The 14,949-nt window shown below is 45.5% G+C and overlaps 1 protein-coding gene across 1 annotated transcript in view; it reads left to right on the top strand.

Annotated features, from left to right (window-relative positions):
- Positions 1 to 14,949, top strand: part of SEC23A (SEC23 homolog A, COPII component) — a 981,910-nt gene that overhangs the window by 611,779 nt on the left and 355,182 nt on the right. The window contains exon 13 of the mRNA XM_086937358.1: positions 11,813 to 11,919. Coding sequence (XP_086793484.1) covers positions 11,813 to 11,919 — 107 coding nt within the window. The remainder of the gene's footprint in view (positions 1 to 11,812; positions 11,920 to 14,949) is intronic.

Consider the following 14,949-nt stretch of genomic DNA (forward strand, 5'->3'; position numbering starts at 1 on the left):
AGGAAAACCCAGAAATTGGGAGGGTTAAGGGTGTTGTTAGTGATCACAAAAAAGGGCTCTTTCAGCTGTGCACTGCCTATATATATTAAAATAAATGCAGAGAGCAATGAGTTTTTGAGAGCTCGTTCTTCTCCCCTGATTAATACAAATCAATAATTGTAACGGGTTCAATATCAACTACATACAAAACAGCATTATGAAAAAGACAGACCAATAGGTTTTTAAAAAGAACCCTTGCCCACCAACCTAGGTGCTGGTATGCTTCATCATAGGGTTCCCACCAAGGATACCAAGTGCATCCTAGGTGTTCTACGACGCCTGATTACAGCGGTATGTCAAGGTGCTTATACTGGTCTTTCATTTGGGTCACTTGACTGTCACTGACCAAAAAATGGACTATCTTCGTCCAATCAGATCATGCCAGGTTTATATGAAAACAAGCAGTTGGAATCAGGTATCATGTATGAATGTCTGACAGTATCCCATTGCTAAGCTGGATAAAAAGTAGCTTAGTAGATATGACGCATTATGTTCAATTCAGCAGCTAATAATCCCAAAAACTGATTGGTTAAAGAAACAATTTCCTAATACCTGCTGGAATACTGTTTTTGAATGCTATGCTGTTCACAGTGGTAACCATCATTTTCTGGCAATGTGGCGTATTTCAAACTGGGCGTTCCTTTACTCTTCTGTCACAGACCATGACAATTTTAATGCTATATTGCTTTTATATATGGTCTTGAGGTTGCAGCCTATATACTGTAAATATGATTTTTTAGAACTTTCATATACGGTACACATTGATGCGAACTGCAGTCACAGCTGGTGAAAGGCCGATGTTTTAAGGGGCTCGTCCAACCACTTTCCAGACATGGATATTTTTCTGCACCAGAAAGTAGATGGAACATCACAGACGTGTTGTAACCTGTTTTACTGTCTTCTTGGTCTAAAGCATTGGCTTACTCTATTGAGTTGCAAATCTTCTATAGTTCATATTGTCATGTGGCCCAAAGTGTCCTAGTAAAATCAACAACAATATCTTTCTTGCATATAGTATATATTTTTTTTAAAGCGTGTATACCTCCTAGTTACCAGAATGTAGGTGTATGCTGCATGCATTTTGCTACCCAGGGTCTCTTTAGGTAGAATAGTTTGTTTGTTGTGATCTGCACAACCTGCCTTGAAATGCGAGCAAAGATGTCTGGACATGCAGGGATCAGGGTGATAGTTTCTGCTTAAGACAGCCCAGATGTGGCTGCCGTTGCATCACCTGCAGACATTTTCAGTAAATGGGTCACTCCTAGACCTTCATGTTGCTCGCCGTATGTCCTAAGGGTGGTAACTTGCGATTAACAGAGTGCACATCAATACACACAGATGTAGTCACTCTATTTAAAAGATGGGGACGTCCACCGAAACAAATCTCCCTTTATTCTGCAGCCCAGGCCTTCCCAATCTTTGGTAGTGGATGCGCCTGCCCTGTTTAAAAGGACCGTGTGTATTTACAGCAAACTTTGAGTGCAACATCAGCCAAGTATCATCCCCTGGTTCTTGAGAAACGTTGTCTTTTGCTAACAGGGATCTTGCAATACCAAAACTAGGCCACTCATTCCCTCCTTCACCTTCCCAGCCCAGCTCCCCTTCTTCCATCGCACCTCAAAGGTAAGCCCACGCTCCCATTTACTACCTTCTCAGTGGAGAGTTAACTCCTCAGAATAGAGACTTCTAGGAATTCTACACAGTAATTTCCTGTCTGCACAGTTATTTCCCATTTTGAGCAGCCTGACTCTAATAGATGTAATTCCATGTTGAGAATCTGGCCAGAAACAGTAATTCTTGTCGCTGAGTTTCTCGGCATTGAATTCTGCATAACTTGTAAAAATGTTTTCCCTTTTCACTGCCTTCCCCACCACTGTTGCTTACCCCTTCCTCCAAAACTTTTGATCTTTTTTTTTCTTTTGAACTTCCTCGTACCCCTGTTGGAGACTCATCCATTTGCTTTTTTGTGATTGTTACTTTTTAGGGGCAATAGCACCACTACAGACCTAAAGTACAGTGCGCAGGTGCTTTGCTGATAAGCTGCGCTATATAAGAAACTCTGACATTGACATTAAGAAACTCTGACATTAATTGACATCATCAGTTAAGAGAGGGCAGAGGATTTAATGGTTTAGGTTTTTGAAGGGTCAGATGACACACAGATGTTATGTTAAGTTATGGTGGCTTGTATAGCACACAGCTGCCCCAGCGAAGGGGCGTCCCGGCGCTTCCAGCTACAAAATAAGGGAGGACAGCAATCAGAAACTCTGCAACAGACAGAAGACCAAGGATTAGACTGTAGGAAATAGGTAGGTCTTGATAGCTTTCCTGAAGGCGAGTAGGCTGTCCATACCACGGATCTGCTCCGGCAAGGAGTTCCACAGCCTAGCTGCCAAGTAACGGAAGGAACGCCTTCCTGCACGGTTGCGCTTGACCCGGGGAACAACGACCAGCTGCCGACACTCCGACCGTAACCTATGTTTGGGAACATACAGCGTGAACAAATTGCTCAGCAGACTGGGATGGACTGAATTCACAATTTTAAATGATAGGCAAGGAGCCTTGAATTCAATCCTACTCTTCATCGGAAGCCAATGCAGCTTACGTATAGTGGCAGCAGCAGAGCAGAAGCAAGGCTGGCCAACGAGGGCTCTAGCAGCGGCATTTTGAAAGCGTTGTATCCGACAAATTTCGGCCTTGTTGGCCCCGAGAAGAAGAGATGGGTTAGCAATTCTGTCAGATGGGATTTCCTCTGTGCTACAGCGACCAAAATGAGATTAGGAGATGGACGGGTAAAATGGGTCAAAATACTGTACTCCCACCCCACGGCATGGTTTAGAACCGGGGGTGGAGGGGTGATATCAGGACCCTATGACATTTTCAGGGGCACCAGACAGGGGTGCCCACTGTCTCCCCGACTGTTTGCTCTGGCTGTTGAACCACTGGCAGAGTTGTTTAGACAATAAGAAAGACTGCATGAAATGCTATTGGGGGAATGAGAACTTATCATCTCGCTATATGCGGATGATATGCTACTAAACCTGGGACACATGAGGTGACTAGACCTCTCCGCGGCCTTCGACACTGTCTGCCACCGTACACTAGTGCAGCGACTCAGCAACGTCGGAATCCAGGAGAAGGCACTGGAGTGGATCATCTCCTTCCTCGCCGGAAGGACACAGAGTTTGCCTCCCCCCGTTCAGATCTGAAGCCACCGAAGCCATCTGCGGCGTTCCTCAAGGCTCCTCGCTCAGTCCAACCCTCTTCAACGTCTATATGAGCCCCCTCGCAGACATCGCACGCCAGCACAACCTCAACATCATCTCCTACGCCGACGACACCCAGCTGATCCTCTCCCTCACCAACGACCCCGCCACCGCCAGAGCCAACCTTCACGAAGGAATGAAAGAGGTAGCCGAATGGATGAAGAACAGTCGCCTGAAACTGAACTCGGACAAGACGGAAGTCCTCATCCTGGGATCCTCACCCTCCGCCTGGGACGACTCCTGGTGGCCCCCCTCCCTAGGCAGCGCACCCAAACCAACAGACCACGCACGCAACCTAGGCTTCATCCTGGACTCCTCCCTCTCCATGACCAGACAAGTCAACGCCGTCTCCTCGTCGTGCTTCAACATCCTGCGCATGCTATGTAAGATCTTCCGGTGGATCCCCACCGAGACCAGGAAGACGGTCACCCAGGCCCTCGTCACCAGCTGTCTGGACTACGGCAACTCCCTCTACGCAGGAACCACCGCCAAACTCCAGAAGAGACTCCAGCGGATCCAGAACGCCTCAGCACGACTCATCCTGGACATCCCCCGTCGCAGCCACATCTCCGAACACCTGAGAGACCTGCACTGGCTCCCGGTCAACAAGAGAATCACCTTCCGTCTCCTCACCCACGCTCACAAAGCCCTACACAACCAAGGACCAGGATACCTCAACAGCCGCCTCAACTTCTACGCTCCAAAACGCCAGCTTCGATCGACCGGCCACGCCCTCGCCGCCGTCCCCCGCATCCGAAGAGCCACCACAGGGGGACGGTCCTTCTCCTACCTCGCCGCCAAGACATGGAACTCCCTCCCGACCCACCTCCGCCTGACCCAGGACCACCTCGCCTTCAGGAAGCAACTCAAGACCTGGCTGTTCGAGCAGTAGCGGATCCCCCTCCCCGAGCGCCTTGAGACCCTCTGGGTGAGTAGTGCGCTATATAAATGCTTTGATTGATTGATTGATTGAGGGGAGGGGTTGTACAGGCACAGTACCACCTGGAGAGATATGCTACATTCGCTGGACTAAAATTGAATACAACAAAAACGTATGTTTTTACGGTGATGGAGGGGACCGCATGCTTAGCTGACCTTTCTATGGGCTTGAATTGGACCCCCAACTCTTTTAAATATTTAGGGATCTAAGTATTCCATGATTTATTAGACTTGAAAGAGGGTAATTTAAAACCAGTATTGCCGTCCTTTGGGAGGACGATTCCTTTCTGGCGTTCACTAAAACGCCCCAAGATAGCTTGAGTTGCGCTGACCAAAATTACCATGCTCCCAAGATTGCTATACTAGTTTGTAAACTTACGGGCGCCGTTACCTGGCGGCACAGCTGCAATGGTTGGCTCAATGGGTGGACGGACAAGATCATGCCCTTCTGATTGTCACGAGCCACACAACTGCCTAGAGGCAACTCATAGCTAAGCTCATACACCCAGCCTAAGAGGTTCCTCATCCGAGAGGGCTCCTACAGGGAGCCCTCTACTGCTGGAGAAGGTGCCAAAGATGCACTGCCGGTAAGCCACTTTATACCCCAGGCCTGCCCTTGGTTGGGTTACCACACGGGACGCTACCCATTCTTTTCCCAGAGACACAACTGAGAAGCTGGACTGAGGCTGGAGTCAGGACAGTGGGGGACCTATACCTAAACAGCGAACTAATCCCACTTGAGGAATTTTTAACTCAGAATGATCCAGCACCGTACAAACGCACAGCACAGGCATAGTATCCCTGCTTCAGGTGATCATGGGGAGTAGATCTGTATATACTTATCCACTAACCTGTACCTATGGGAGATAGGTGCATAGAAATGTCAGATTGTGTGGTGTGGGTTGGACAGGAGGGCTAAGGAGTATAGTGCCTAGTGTCTGTTTTTCAGGGTATCTAGAATTTGAAGTAGTTTGCTGTGCTCTATTTATTAACGTGTATATATAGTGCAAGCCTGGACCATAGGCGATAGCGCTTTACAGTTAAAGCATCGGTATGAGTGTACAGTAAAATAAAAACAAAATGCATCTATGCAAACGTGCATTTCAGAAAAAGAAATGAGTGCGCTTTTAGAGTTTTAGATAGAAGTGTACAGTAATAAATCAAAAATACCTATATACGAGGGTGCATCACACATCTAAAAACATACATACAAATAAAAGCAGCTCTGTTAAAATGTCAAGAAAATTAATTGTCAGGAGGTTCAGTTTGTGCAGGAACGAAAGCGCATCACTGTCCGCTCTCGGAGACAGAAATGGGTGAGTCTCCAAAAGGACTCAGAGGAAGAGCCATTAAAAGATGCGAGCATCAAGAGGCAGGTCTAGTGATGGGTAGGCGGCAGGGAGCAGTAAAAAAAGGTGAAAACATTTAAGCAAACTTAGTATCTAGTTAATGATTACTAGCTGCAAGCTTCTTGGTCGCTTGTTTAGTCACTGAGTTGGAAAGTGTAAGTAGCCTGGAAGTCCTGTTGCGTTCTCTGCTATTCTGAGATCATTCACTACAGTGTTTCTGTGGTTCTTCAGTGGTCCGTACGTTGATAAATCCAGTGTTGTGGAGCCGGTTGTAGACAACTGAATACAAGCTGGTTTGGAGTTCTGATAAAGATGAATTTTTGGCATGGTTTACCTGTTCTATTGTAATAATCGCTGCTGGTCCTAAAATAACCTGAAGCATGTTTACAGCAGCTGACATTTATCATTTTTATAGATTGAACTAGCGGTTTATTACTAAGATTATCTCTGATGTCCATCAGTTAATTGAAGCGCATTTAATTGAGGTGACGCAAACTCACTGATTAACAAATCACCTGCGCTCATGTTTTGTTGTGTGCCTTCCTTTAATCAGTTGGGAATACAATTGATGTGAGCATAGGAGGTTATTATAATTATACATTTAATGAGGGCTCTCATTTTGCAGGCCATTCCATGACTGGTTTGTGGGCCATATTGTGTCTTACAGGAATCATTAGTGCTAGAACTGAGTGCAGAATTCAAGTGCGCTGCTTAAGCAGTTTGGGGTGGAGGACTGTTCGCCTTCATAAGAATGACTTCTTCTGATCTGATGTAGGGACTTCAGGATGACTTTGTATCTGGTTCTTATCCATCGCCCTTTCTGAAAAAATACCCATCGTTTGCTTGTGTTTAAGGGCTTTGTGGCGACGAGGCAAGTACGTATATAGCAACTGCTGCACCCCTCCCTAACACCAAATGCATTCAGGGGATCGTATTAGGATGATGAAGGAAGGCACAGCGTCCACCTACTACCCAGAAACAAATGAGTGCTTAACTGATTAAACCTAGACTAACTCTAAAAGTTTAAATGGTACTCTTACAAGTGGAGAAGTGTGGCTCACTGGTGTGGAGAAGTGTGGCTCACTGGTTAGAGGAGGCATACCCTGAAGCAGAGGTCAGACCCGGGACCAGGGTTCAATTCCTGACGTGGCAGGGTCTTGAGCCCAACTGTCCACGGACTCGATAATTCTCCCTTCGGTGCCCACTCTAAACTCGGGTTCACACTATGCAGCTCTGGGCATTAAGCTTGCTTAATCTCCACAACGGCCCCCCGCGGCGGGATGCCTGGCCTTCACCTTGGGGATGCCCAGTACGGGTTATCTCACAGGGAAAAGCCAGGACAGATTCCCAATGCAAGCGCTGAGATGCCCTAGGGTAAGTCGAGCGCTATATAAGAACACACATACATACATACATACAATGATGTTCTTTTTGGCTCTCTGGCCCTCTGAAGTCAGAGCACTGTTCTTTTGACCCCCCGGAGGTAGAGTAGAACATAGAAGGGGGTTGAGTGACAATTTGTGAATTAAGCAAAGGAGATGTAAAAGAAAATACATATACAAGGTGAAGGGACAAATGTTTAATGTGAAATGTAAAGATAATAGGTAGATGAAAAGCAAGGCATCTTCGTGCAGGAGTTTAGGAAGCATACACTGCATTTTACAAGTTACTGACTTGTGGTTGCAACAACCGTGCTACTATGCTTGCTGCTTTGTGTTTTTTGTAATTGTTGGTGGGTTTCTGTTATTTCTAAGTTACAACTTATACTTTAGTCTGTGATGCCCGTATCAACATCCTGGATATCGTCAAGCCGCCATGCAGTCACCACCATCAGCAACACCACCTCTTTTCTGAATTCTCGTGAGAAATGTATCACAGTGAATATTCTGATCCTACGCTTAGTCTGTAATCAATTAAATTTACTTAGTAACATAAGGGTGATGGACCTGCAGATAATTCCTAGTTTATTGCATTGCATTCAGGATCATCTCCCTCAAGGCAGCAGCCACCAAGACTGCCCTTAGACATTAAACTGCAGCACTTTACCCCTGTTTTACATTATTTTAGGAATTTCTAAGTTGCCCTGTAATATTCCAGGTGTATAGTTGGAATAGTGTTCAAGAAGCCTCCTGGACTATTCTGGGGCTGTACTTTCCCCATATATTCTAGGACCTGGGTTAGAATAGTAAATTAGCTGTCCCGGCATTCACAAAACATCTGCTGCTCTTAGGGCTAAGCTGAAGATAGAAACTCAAGCAGCAAGAAGCACTTGAATAATACAAATCAGAGCAGTTAGGGCTTATGAGGGAGATCTGTGAGAAGCAACAGTCTTGATATGAATCTATAATATCAAGAGAAAAAAAGGTGAAAGGTCATTCTGGGATAGGAGCCGAATGCTCTGAAGATTTCAAGGAAAAGTGTGCAGACCATTGGTCAAAAAAGAAACGGAATACAAGAAGTAATGTTGCAGGTCCACCCTGCCCCCCCACCCCCCCCCCCCCCCACCCCCGCATTGAATACTAATTTCAGGATTGATTGTATATTGGCTAAGTGATTGCACATCCATAAACTTGTGGGGAGGTTGTATTACCCAAAACCCACTACAGTGCAGTCAGTATTGGGCATTGTGCGGAATCTTTATGTCCTAGAGTCTGACCCTTCAAAGACTTGGCTTATATTATGATGATGCCTGGGCATTATTTTTTAGAGTGTCTCATGGTTCACTTTTTCTGTTGACTTGAGAACCTTTATGGTGATGTAGTCTGCTGTCAGGAGTATGTACTTTCAGTGTACTATCATATGAGCTTAGATCTTCACAGTTTACCAGTGACTTTTTTGAAGTTATGCTTCACAAGTTTAATGTATTGTATTTTATTTAATGTAGCTACTGCAATAAATAAGTGAATCGTGTGTGCAGAAACACAGGTAAAACTTGATAAATAAATTAGACAAAACTGAACCAGGACAGTTTTAGCTGTTCAGTATGTTCGTCGTATAACATTCTAGGGTTACGGTGTTCACCACATCTGTCACGGCTACTTAGCCATAAGGTACGGGCGCCACAACTGCCGTAAGTGCAGTTCCTCGCAGGAATGCAGCGCACGTTTTACCTGTGTTTCTGCCCACACCATTCACTTATTTATTGCAGTAGCTACATTATCGACCCTGAAGAAAGCTGTGACACTAGTCGAGGTCTATTAGACTGAAACATGTTGGTCCTGTAAGAGTGCAGAGGCCTTGAATCCTGGCACGTGCTTTACGAGCGATACTTTGGTTTTAATCCTGACACCGGGCAGCTGAATAAAAGTAGCATCATAGCTGACCCCGTAGCTAGTCTTAATCACTTATAACACAGCACTGCACTTTTCTTTAAGACACCAAGCTCCCATAGGGTTTTAGTACACCTACCCTCCTTATCATAACATCCCTGAGATCCTCCCTCGGAGCGAGGGGGTTGTAGCCCACGTGAGGACTAGGTCTCTCACACGAGGAAGTACCCCCATGATGAAGCATGACACCTCTGGTGTGTGAGGGGAACTGTCCTTAAAAAGGGAAATCCCCTGTTATGCACTTAGGCACATCGAGTCACATGCTAGACCTCCCTACCAACACGGACCCGGAGCTCCTTTTGTGATGTGCATTCACTGTGCTTTGTGACATATTTGTAAAGTCATCACGCATAGACAGAACAGAGTTAACTTTCTTTGATTCCTTCCTCGCTCATTAAGGTTAATTGAGCTGGTCACTCCATAGAACTGCCAACACTGTGGGGCACGCCTTCTTCTACTAATTCACAAAAAAACAGCTAACATATTTACCCTGATTATACACAGATCTAGCTCAAACTGGAAGACCAATGTGAGAAATGTTCAAATGCGGCTCATTGCCTGACACAGGTACAGCACTCCATTCCGCAAAGCGGTTTTGCCTGAATGGTGTATTCCTACGCATAGGCCCTGCATACTTCCCCTACCCTACCTCCCCACTTCTATTGCCGCCCCCCCTATTATCGGCAAAGAAAGTTCGTAGCCTGGGTGTACCGTTACCTAAAGCAGTGTTGAAATCCGCTTTCGTGCAATTCACTCTGCTTTGAAGGGCCTTCCTCGTGTTTGCTGCTCAAAGCAAAGATATCCAGCTCATAGAGTAAATGCGCTGTTTGTATTATTGTAATTATAATTGCAAATAATTCACAACAGTCGTGCTCACCTGTTCAGTCTGAGATGCCATCCCCAAGCACATCATCACTAATCTATCCCTATTGCTTGTTGATAAAAGGAAGATCATACTTGAGGACTCACTAGACATCACATGACCGCTCACCTGAATACCCTGTATACCCTGCTGTGTTGTTTGTTCCTAATCAGCCATCCTGATGCCTTTGGTCCACGTACCTCAATCTCCTGATTGTACAGCTGACTCGCTACAAAAGGATTGCTCGAAGAGCTGTGTGTTTCAAGGTCTCCTCATTAGGGAACACTGTACCACCTTAGATAACACTTGAAGATTTCTGTGTAATATTCAGAATGATCTTGAAAAATACTTTTCTTTGTTCAGGCCTGTGGCTCATTCGATTTTATAATCTGAGTCACCAGGCATTGGCCAGTTGATGGATAAGGCTTAGTGATACGACTGTGGTATTCACCCGTTTAGAACTGATCACACCTAAAGAAGAGGACATCAAACTGCAGATTCCAACCTTTCATCTAGATTATTCACTGACTTCAGAATGCCTCTGCAATAAGAAACAAATAAACAAGTCTCTTCGCACTTGGAATAAGTTCTTAGTAGTAGCTAGGGACATCTGTGCATCTAATCTTTAAATATTTTTGACTGCTGGGCTTCTCTGCTCCACTTCCTGGCTCCCACATCAGCACCTTTTGAAGGAGAGAGCGATGTCATATCTTCCCCTGGCGCAGCACATGACAAACCACTCTGACATTTCCATGGCCACCCATTTTACTGCCCCGCACCCCCTCCTCTTTCCTGACTCCCTCTTTCTCAGGACAGACAGGATGCTGAGGCGCAAGCTAGGGTCCAAAGTTTGTTGGTTTGACTTTGGGGCTGCTGGGTGCGAGTAATGAGATGGATTTAGCTCAATGTTCAGAAAGGGCTGGGCCGCGGAAAATTGATGAGGATGATGTTCGATTTACCGATGCACAAAAGATCTATCTGCCATCCTGCAAAAAGTCATTTATGGTCACTGTAATGTCATTCCTATGTTGAGGATACAGAAAAAAGTAAAGTATATATTTTGTGGGCAGTCATGCGCCCCTTCACTGGAAATGTATATGAAAACCTTGAAAATAAGTATGGGCGAAATTTGCGAATTCGCGGTCCGCAAATTCACGCGAAAGCGAATTCGCGGTCCGCAAAATTCGCGAATTTGTGCAAACTTGCGAATTTTTTTATTTTGGCATGTTCGCAGGGTTTTTTTTCAGCGCGGCTACCGCGAACTTACCTATGCGGTCGTTTTTGGGCGCGGCCATCTTGTTCGCGGGAGGAAAACAACTTGGCAAACTCAGAATCCAGGTAAGTCAACGCAGCACGCGCGAGATTGTATTTTTAAAGCGCGAACAAGCAAAAAAAAATCGCAGATTGTTTGGCAATTTCGCGCGATTCGCGGATCGCGAAATTGCTAAAAATCCGCAAATTTCGCGAGCGGAACGAATTTCAGCCCATTCTGACTTGAAACATTTATTTTCCCGACATTTCCCATCCTCAGTGTATAGCTACTCCCTAGTTAATGTTCCGTGAAACACTTGGAATGACTTGAATATCTTATTTGTTCCTCACATGAACTCGTGCTTAAAATGAAAATCATGCTGTCTTGAACTAATAGAATTTAGGTGCACATAATCAATTTTGCAAACATGGTCACTTTGTTTTTGCCTCCGACTCTGCCTTGCATAAGATCTCAGAATACATAAAATGAAAGAGCTGATGCTAATGACCCGATGTTTATACAATGATTGCTTTATATTTTTCCATCACCCTATCTGATTGCTTGCATAATAACAATGTGTTCTGTTTGCCCAGGATAGCTTGTCTAAATCATACATGAAGAGTTCACTTCTAATGTTTACCGGGCTTGTTTGCTATGATAAACCAGCTTGTAAATTTTCTCCAAACGTCACCAGTGACAGAAATCAGTCTATTGCATCATAAAACAAACACCTGACCATTTTATTCACTTAATAATATTATATCTTCCTAATGTAGCACAATGCTCCCATTCCTCAAGGTGGACGTGGTGCCATTCAGTTTGTGACGCAGTACCAGCACTCCAGCGGACAGCGCCGGATCCGAGTGACCACAATAGCTCGAAAGTACGTAGTGTGTGATGTATTTGTACTCACTTTGTCATTAACTCGATTATGTTTAAAAGCATCTATTGCTATGTATTTGTGAGATCATTAAACTTCTGCCTGAATCGGTGCTTGCCTGCCATTCAACAGTAAGTAGTGTGTTGGTTCCATTTTTAATTTTATAAAGTAAGTGGAATTTTAAATTAAATGTTTATTCCTTTTTTCATTCAGCGTAGCTAATACAACAGTTTACCGAAGCATTACATTGCAGTTTGGCCCCATTAAAATAGTGACATGTGAATCAGTTAGTTTAAAGTTAAACATTTCATCAAACAACATTGGGTAAAATTAGTATATAAATAACATCCAGCCAGCAATTTTGGGGACACGCTACCTCTTTGATCCATAAAGTACCACAGGGGACTCACTCCCTCAACTGTCACCATGCCAGTAGGCACAGATGACCACATTAGCCTGAGGGGGCGGGGCCTACAGCCATTGTGTCAAGCACGGGACACGCATGGGCCAAGCCCGGGCAAAGGGCGGGCCCATCCACACCATCAGAGCCTGGAGGAAGCTTTGCTTAGGCACACCTCTAACACTTTCTATATCCTAAGGTACTACTGCTTGCTGTTAGCCGTTCAGCTCACTCCCATGTTCAGCTTACTGCACACTTGTGCGTAAAATCGTCCTATGAGTTATTGTTTTCATTGTGTCTGCAGTGGGCGAGCTATTCATCTCTCTAGCCGCCCATATCAAACTGCTTGTCCCTGGAAAATCTAGTTTGTATTTTTGATTCCCGGGCTATTTGCGCTTGGTCATGGAGAAACTAAATGCAACGGAAGTGGGCCAGGCGCAGGTAGAGATCTAGCAAAGCTCAAAAGCCTGATGGTGACAATTGTGTTTTGGATAGAATAGATAGTCAACTGATGAATGTAAGCAGATTTTAGTACCCACTCCGACCACCCCTCAATGAGGTGCACCAGGACCCTTACTAGCAACGCACAGTGCAAGCAAAAGAGGATTCCTGGGATGTTCACAAGATCTAGTAAGCACGGTCAGAAACCCCTCCTTACTTCCCAAATAAACCAGCCTTTAACATCTCTCTTGGCCTCTTCCACCTTAGTCTCCCCTGCAGTCATCGTTTTGCTCCCCAGAGCGAGTCTTCAGGCGAGCAGATTACTTTCCCAGCCCCTGATAACAACAACCAGTCGATGGGGTTAGTAGAGAAGTCCTCTCAGTGTGACGACCCCACTTTTCCTTCATCTTCCAATGGGTCTACTGAGATTTCCAGGGTACCCTTCCAGGAGTTCCTGGAAGGGTTCCTGGAGAGATCTCTGGAACAATTTAGGGCCATTCTAAGGGCTGAGCTTGCCCCAGCAGTTGCTCATCTTGACTTGTTACAGGTGAAACCGGAGTCACTACAGGCCCTGTCATGTTCTGAGGTTGGGAAGGGCACTTCATTGATTACAAGACCCCCACACTTACATGTGAAGCAGGATCAATTTAGATCCACTCCACCTAGTTTTCATTTGCCATCTGTGACAGAGCCTTGTGGTAGCCAGGGCTCAGTGGACAATCTATCTCAGGGCGGAGGGGGGCGGGGGGGGGGGGCAAGGCAAGCCTAATAACTGGGCACAACATCAGGGAAGCAATAGGAAGCCTACCCCAACTATCCATCACGGTATATCTCCCATGTGCAGTCCACAACTCCCCCCAGAGTGCACACCCTACCTAACTTTTTTCCAAAATCTCCCTGAGATTCCTCCCAACGCAAGTGAAGAGTTTGAGACTTTGAGGAATACATCAGTGCACCGGTTGACAGCCGATTCAAAGGGGCCCCATGACCTAGCTCCAGAGGTCTTATTAGCCCGCAGATCAGCTTGGCTTGGTATCCATCCTAAAGACTGCCATAGGAACTGTGCTGGTGAACCTCAAGACTCCCCTAATTATGGAACTTCTCCTGGGACGATTAAACCAACTGCCATTTCCATCAACTGGCATCAAGGCCTACCTATTGGGGTACTTTTATAGGTCTCCTGCCACTTCTAACCCCATAAGGTATGTGTCAAGCACTGTCAAAAGAACTAGTTTTCCTGACAACACAACCACGAAAATCTCTTTAGGAATTCCTTTTGAACCTTTCTCGTCACTGGATGCTCAAGACTGACTGTATCTGACAATGGCATCAGTTGCTACCGGGTTTCTCTCGCCCTTGAGTTTCCACCAGGGACCTTTTGACACTGCAACAATTATTGTTCCAAGCCCAGATACCACCAAGGACTCCCGAGCCATCCCACAGAGCCCTCAACCCTAAAGTCGCTGGTCTTTGCCACGTATGGATCAGCCTTACATAAGAGTGTGTTTGAGGATGAGCAAGCCATCAAGGCATTATCTGTTGCAAATGTAGAGGGGTCACACTCCATTACTGCAGCTATGATTACCCCAATAGATTCACAGCACAAAGTCTAGAATATACTTTCATGGAACGTTGCTGGCCTTAACGCCAAGCTGGTCGACCCGGACTGGGCGATTTTTATCGGCACTTATGATTTATGTATATTACAGGAAACGTAGTATGTTGCTCCGGTCCACAGATAAGGGTTTACACCATTTTTTTGTCCAGCGGTCTCTGTTGGCAGGGGTCGGCCAACAGGTGGCATAATCTTGTGGATTAAAAATTCTCTAGCTCTTTCCATTGCAAAGCTTGCTATACATTCTTATGATATCCTGGGGCTGTCTATTGCTGGGGAGGAGGATCCTCTTGTTATGTTTTTAATGTGTATAATAGGCTGAGTGGGGCAAATAAGCCATCCAATACCTTACATGCTTTAGAAGATGTTTTATACACCCTTCCACTCAAAGACCGGGTAATCCCCATTGGCGATTTCAATGTTTCTTTTAAACCATATGGCCTTAAACCCTAAAAATTTACAGAGGAGGTGTATGCGGTTTGGGGAGTCCCTCAGCTAGCTCTGGACACTCTTACGAGAAGTTCAGCTGTCGCAGACCATCTGTTGAGTTTATCCCTCCGCCTTGGACTCAGGGCCT

Source organism: Lissotriton vulgaris, chromosome 9 (assembly GCF_964263255.1).
Source record: "Lissotriton vulgaris chromosome 9, aLisVul1.2, whole genome shotgun sequence".
Lineage (NCBI taxonomy): Eukaryota > Metazoa > Chordata > Amphibia > Caudata > Salamandridae > Lissotriton > Lissotriton vulgaris.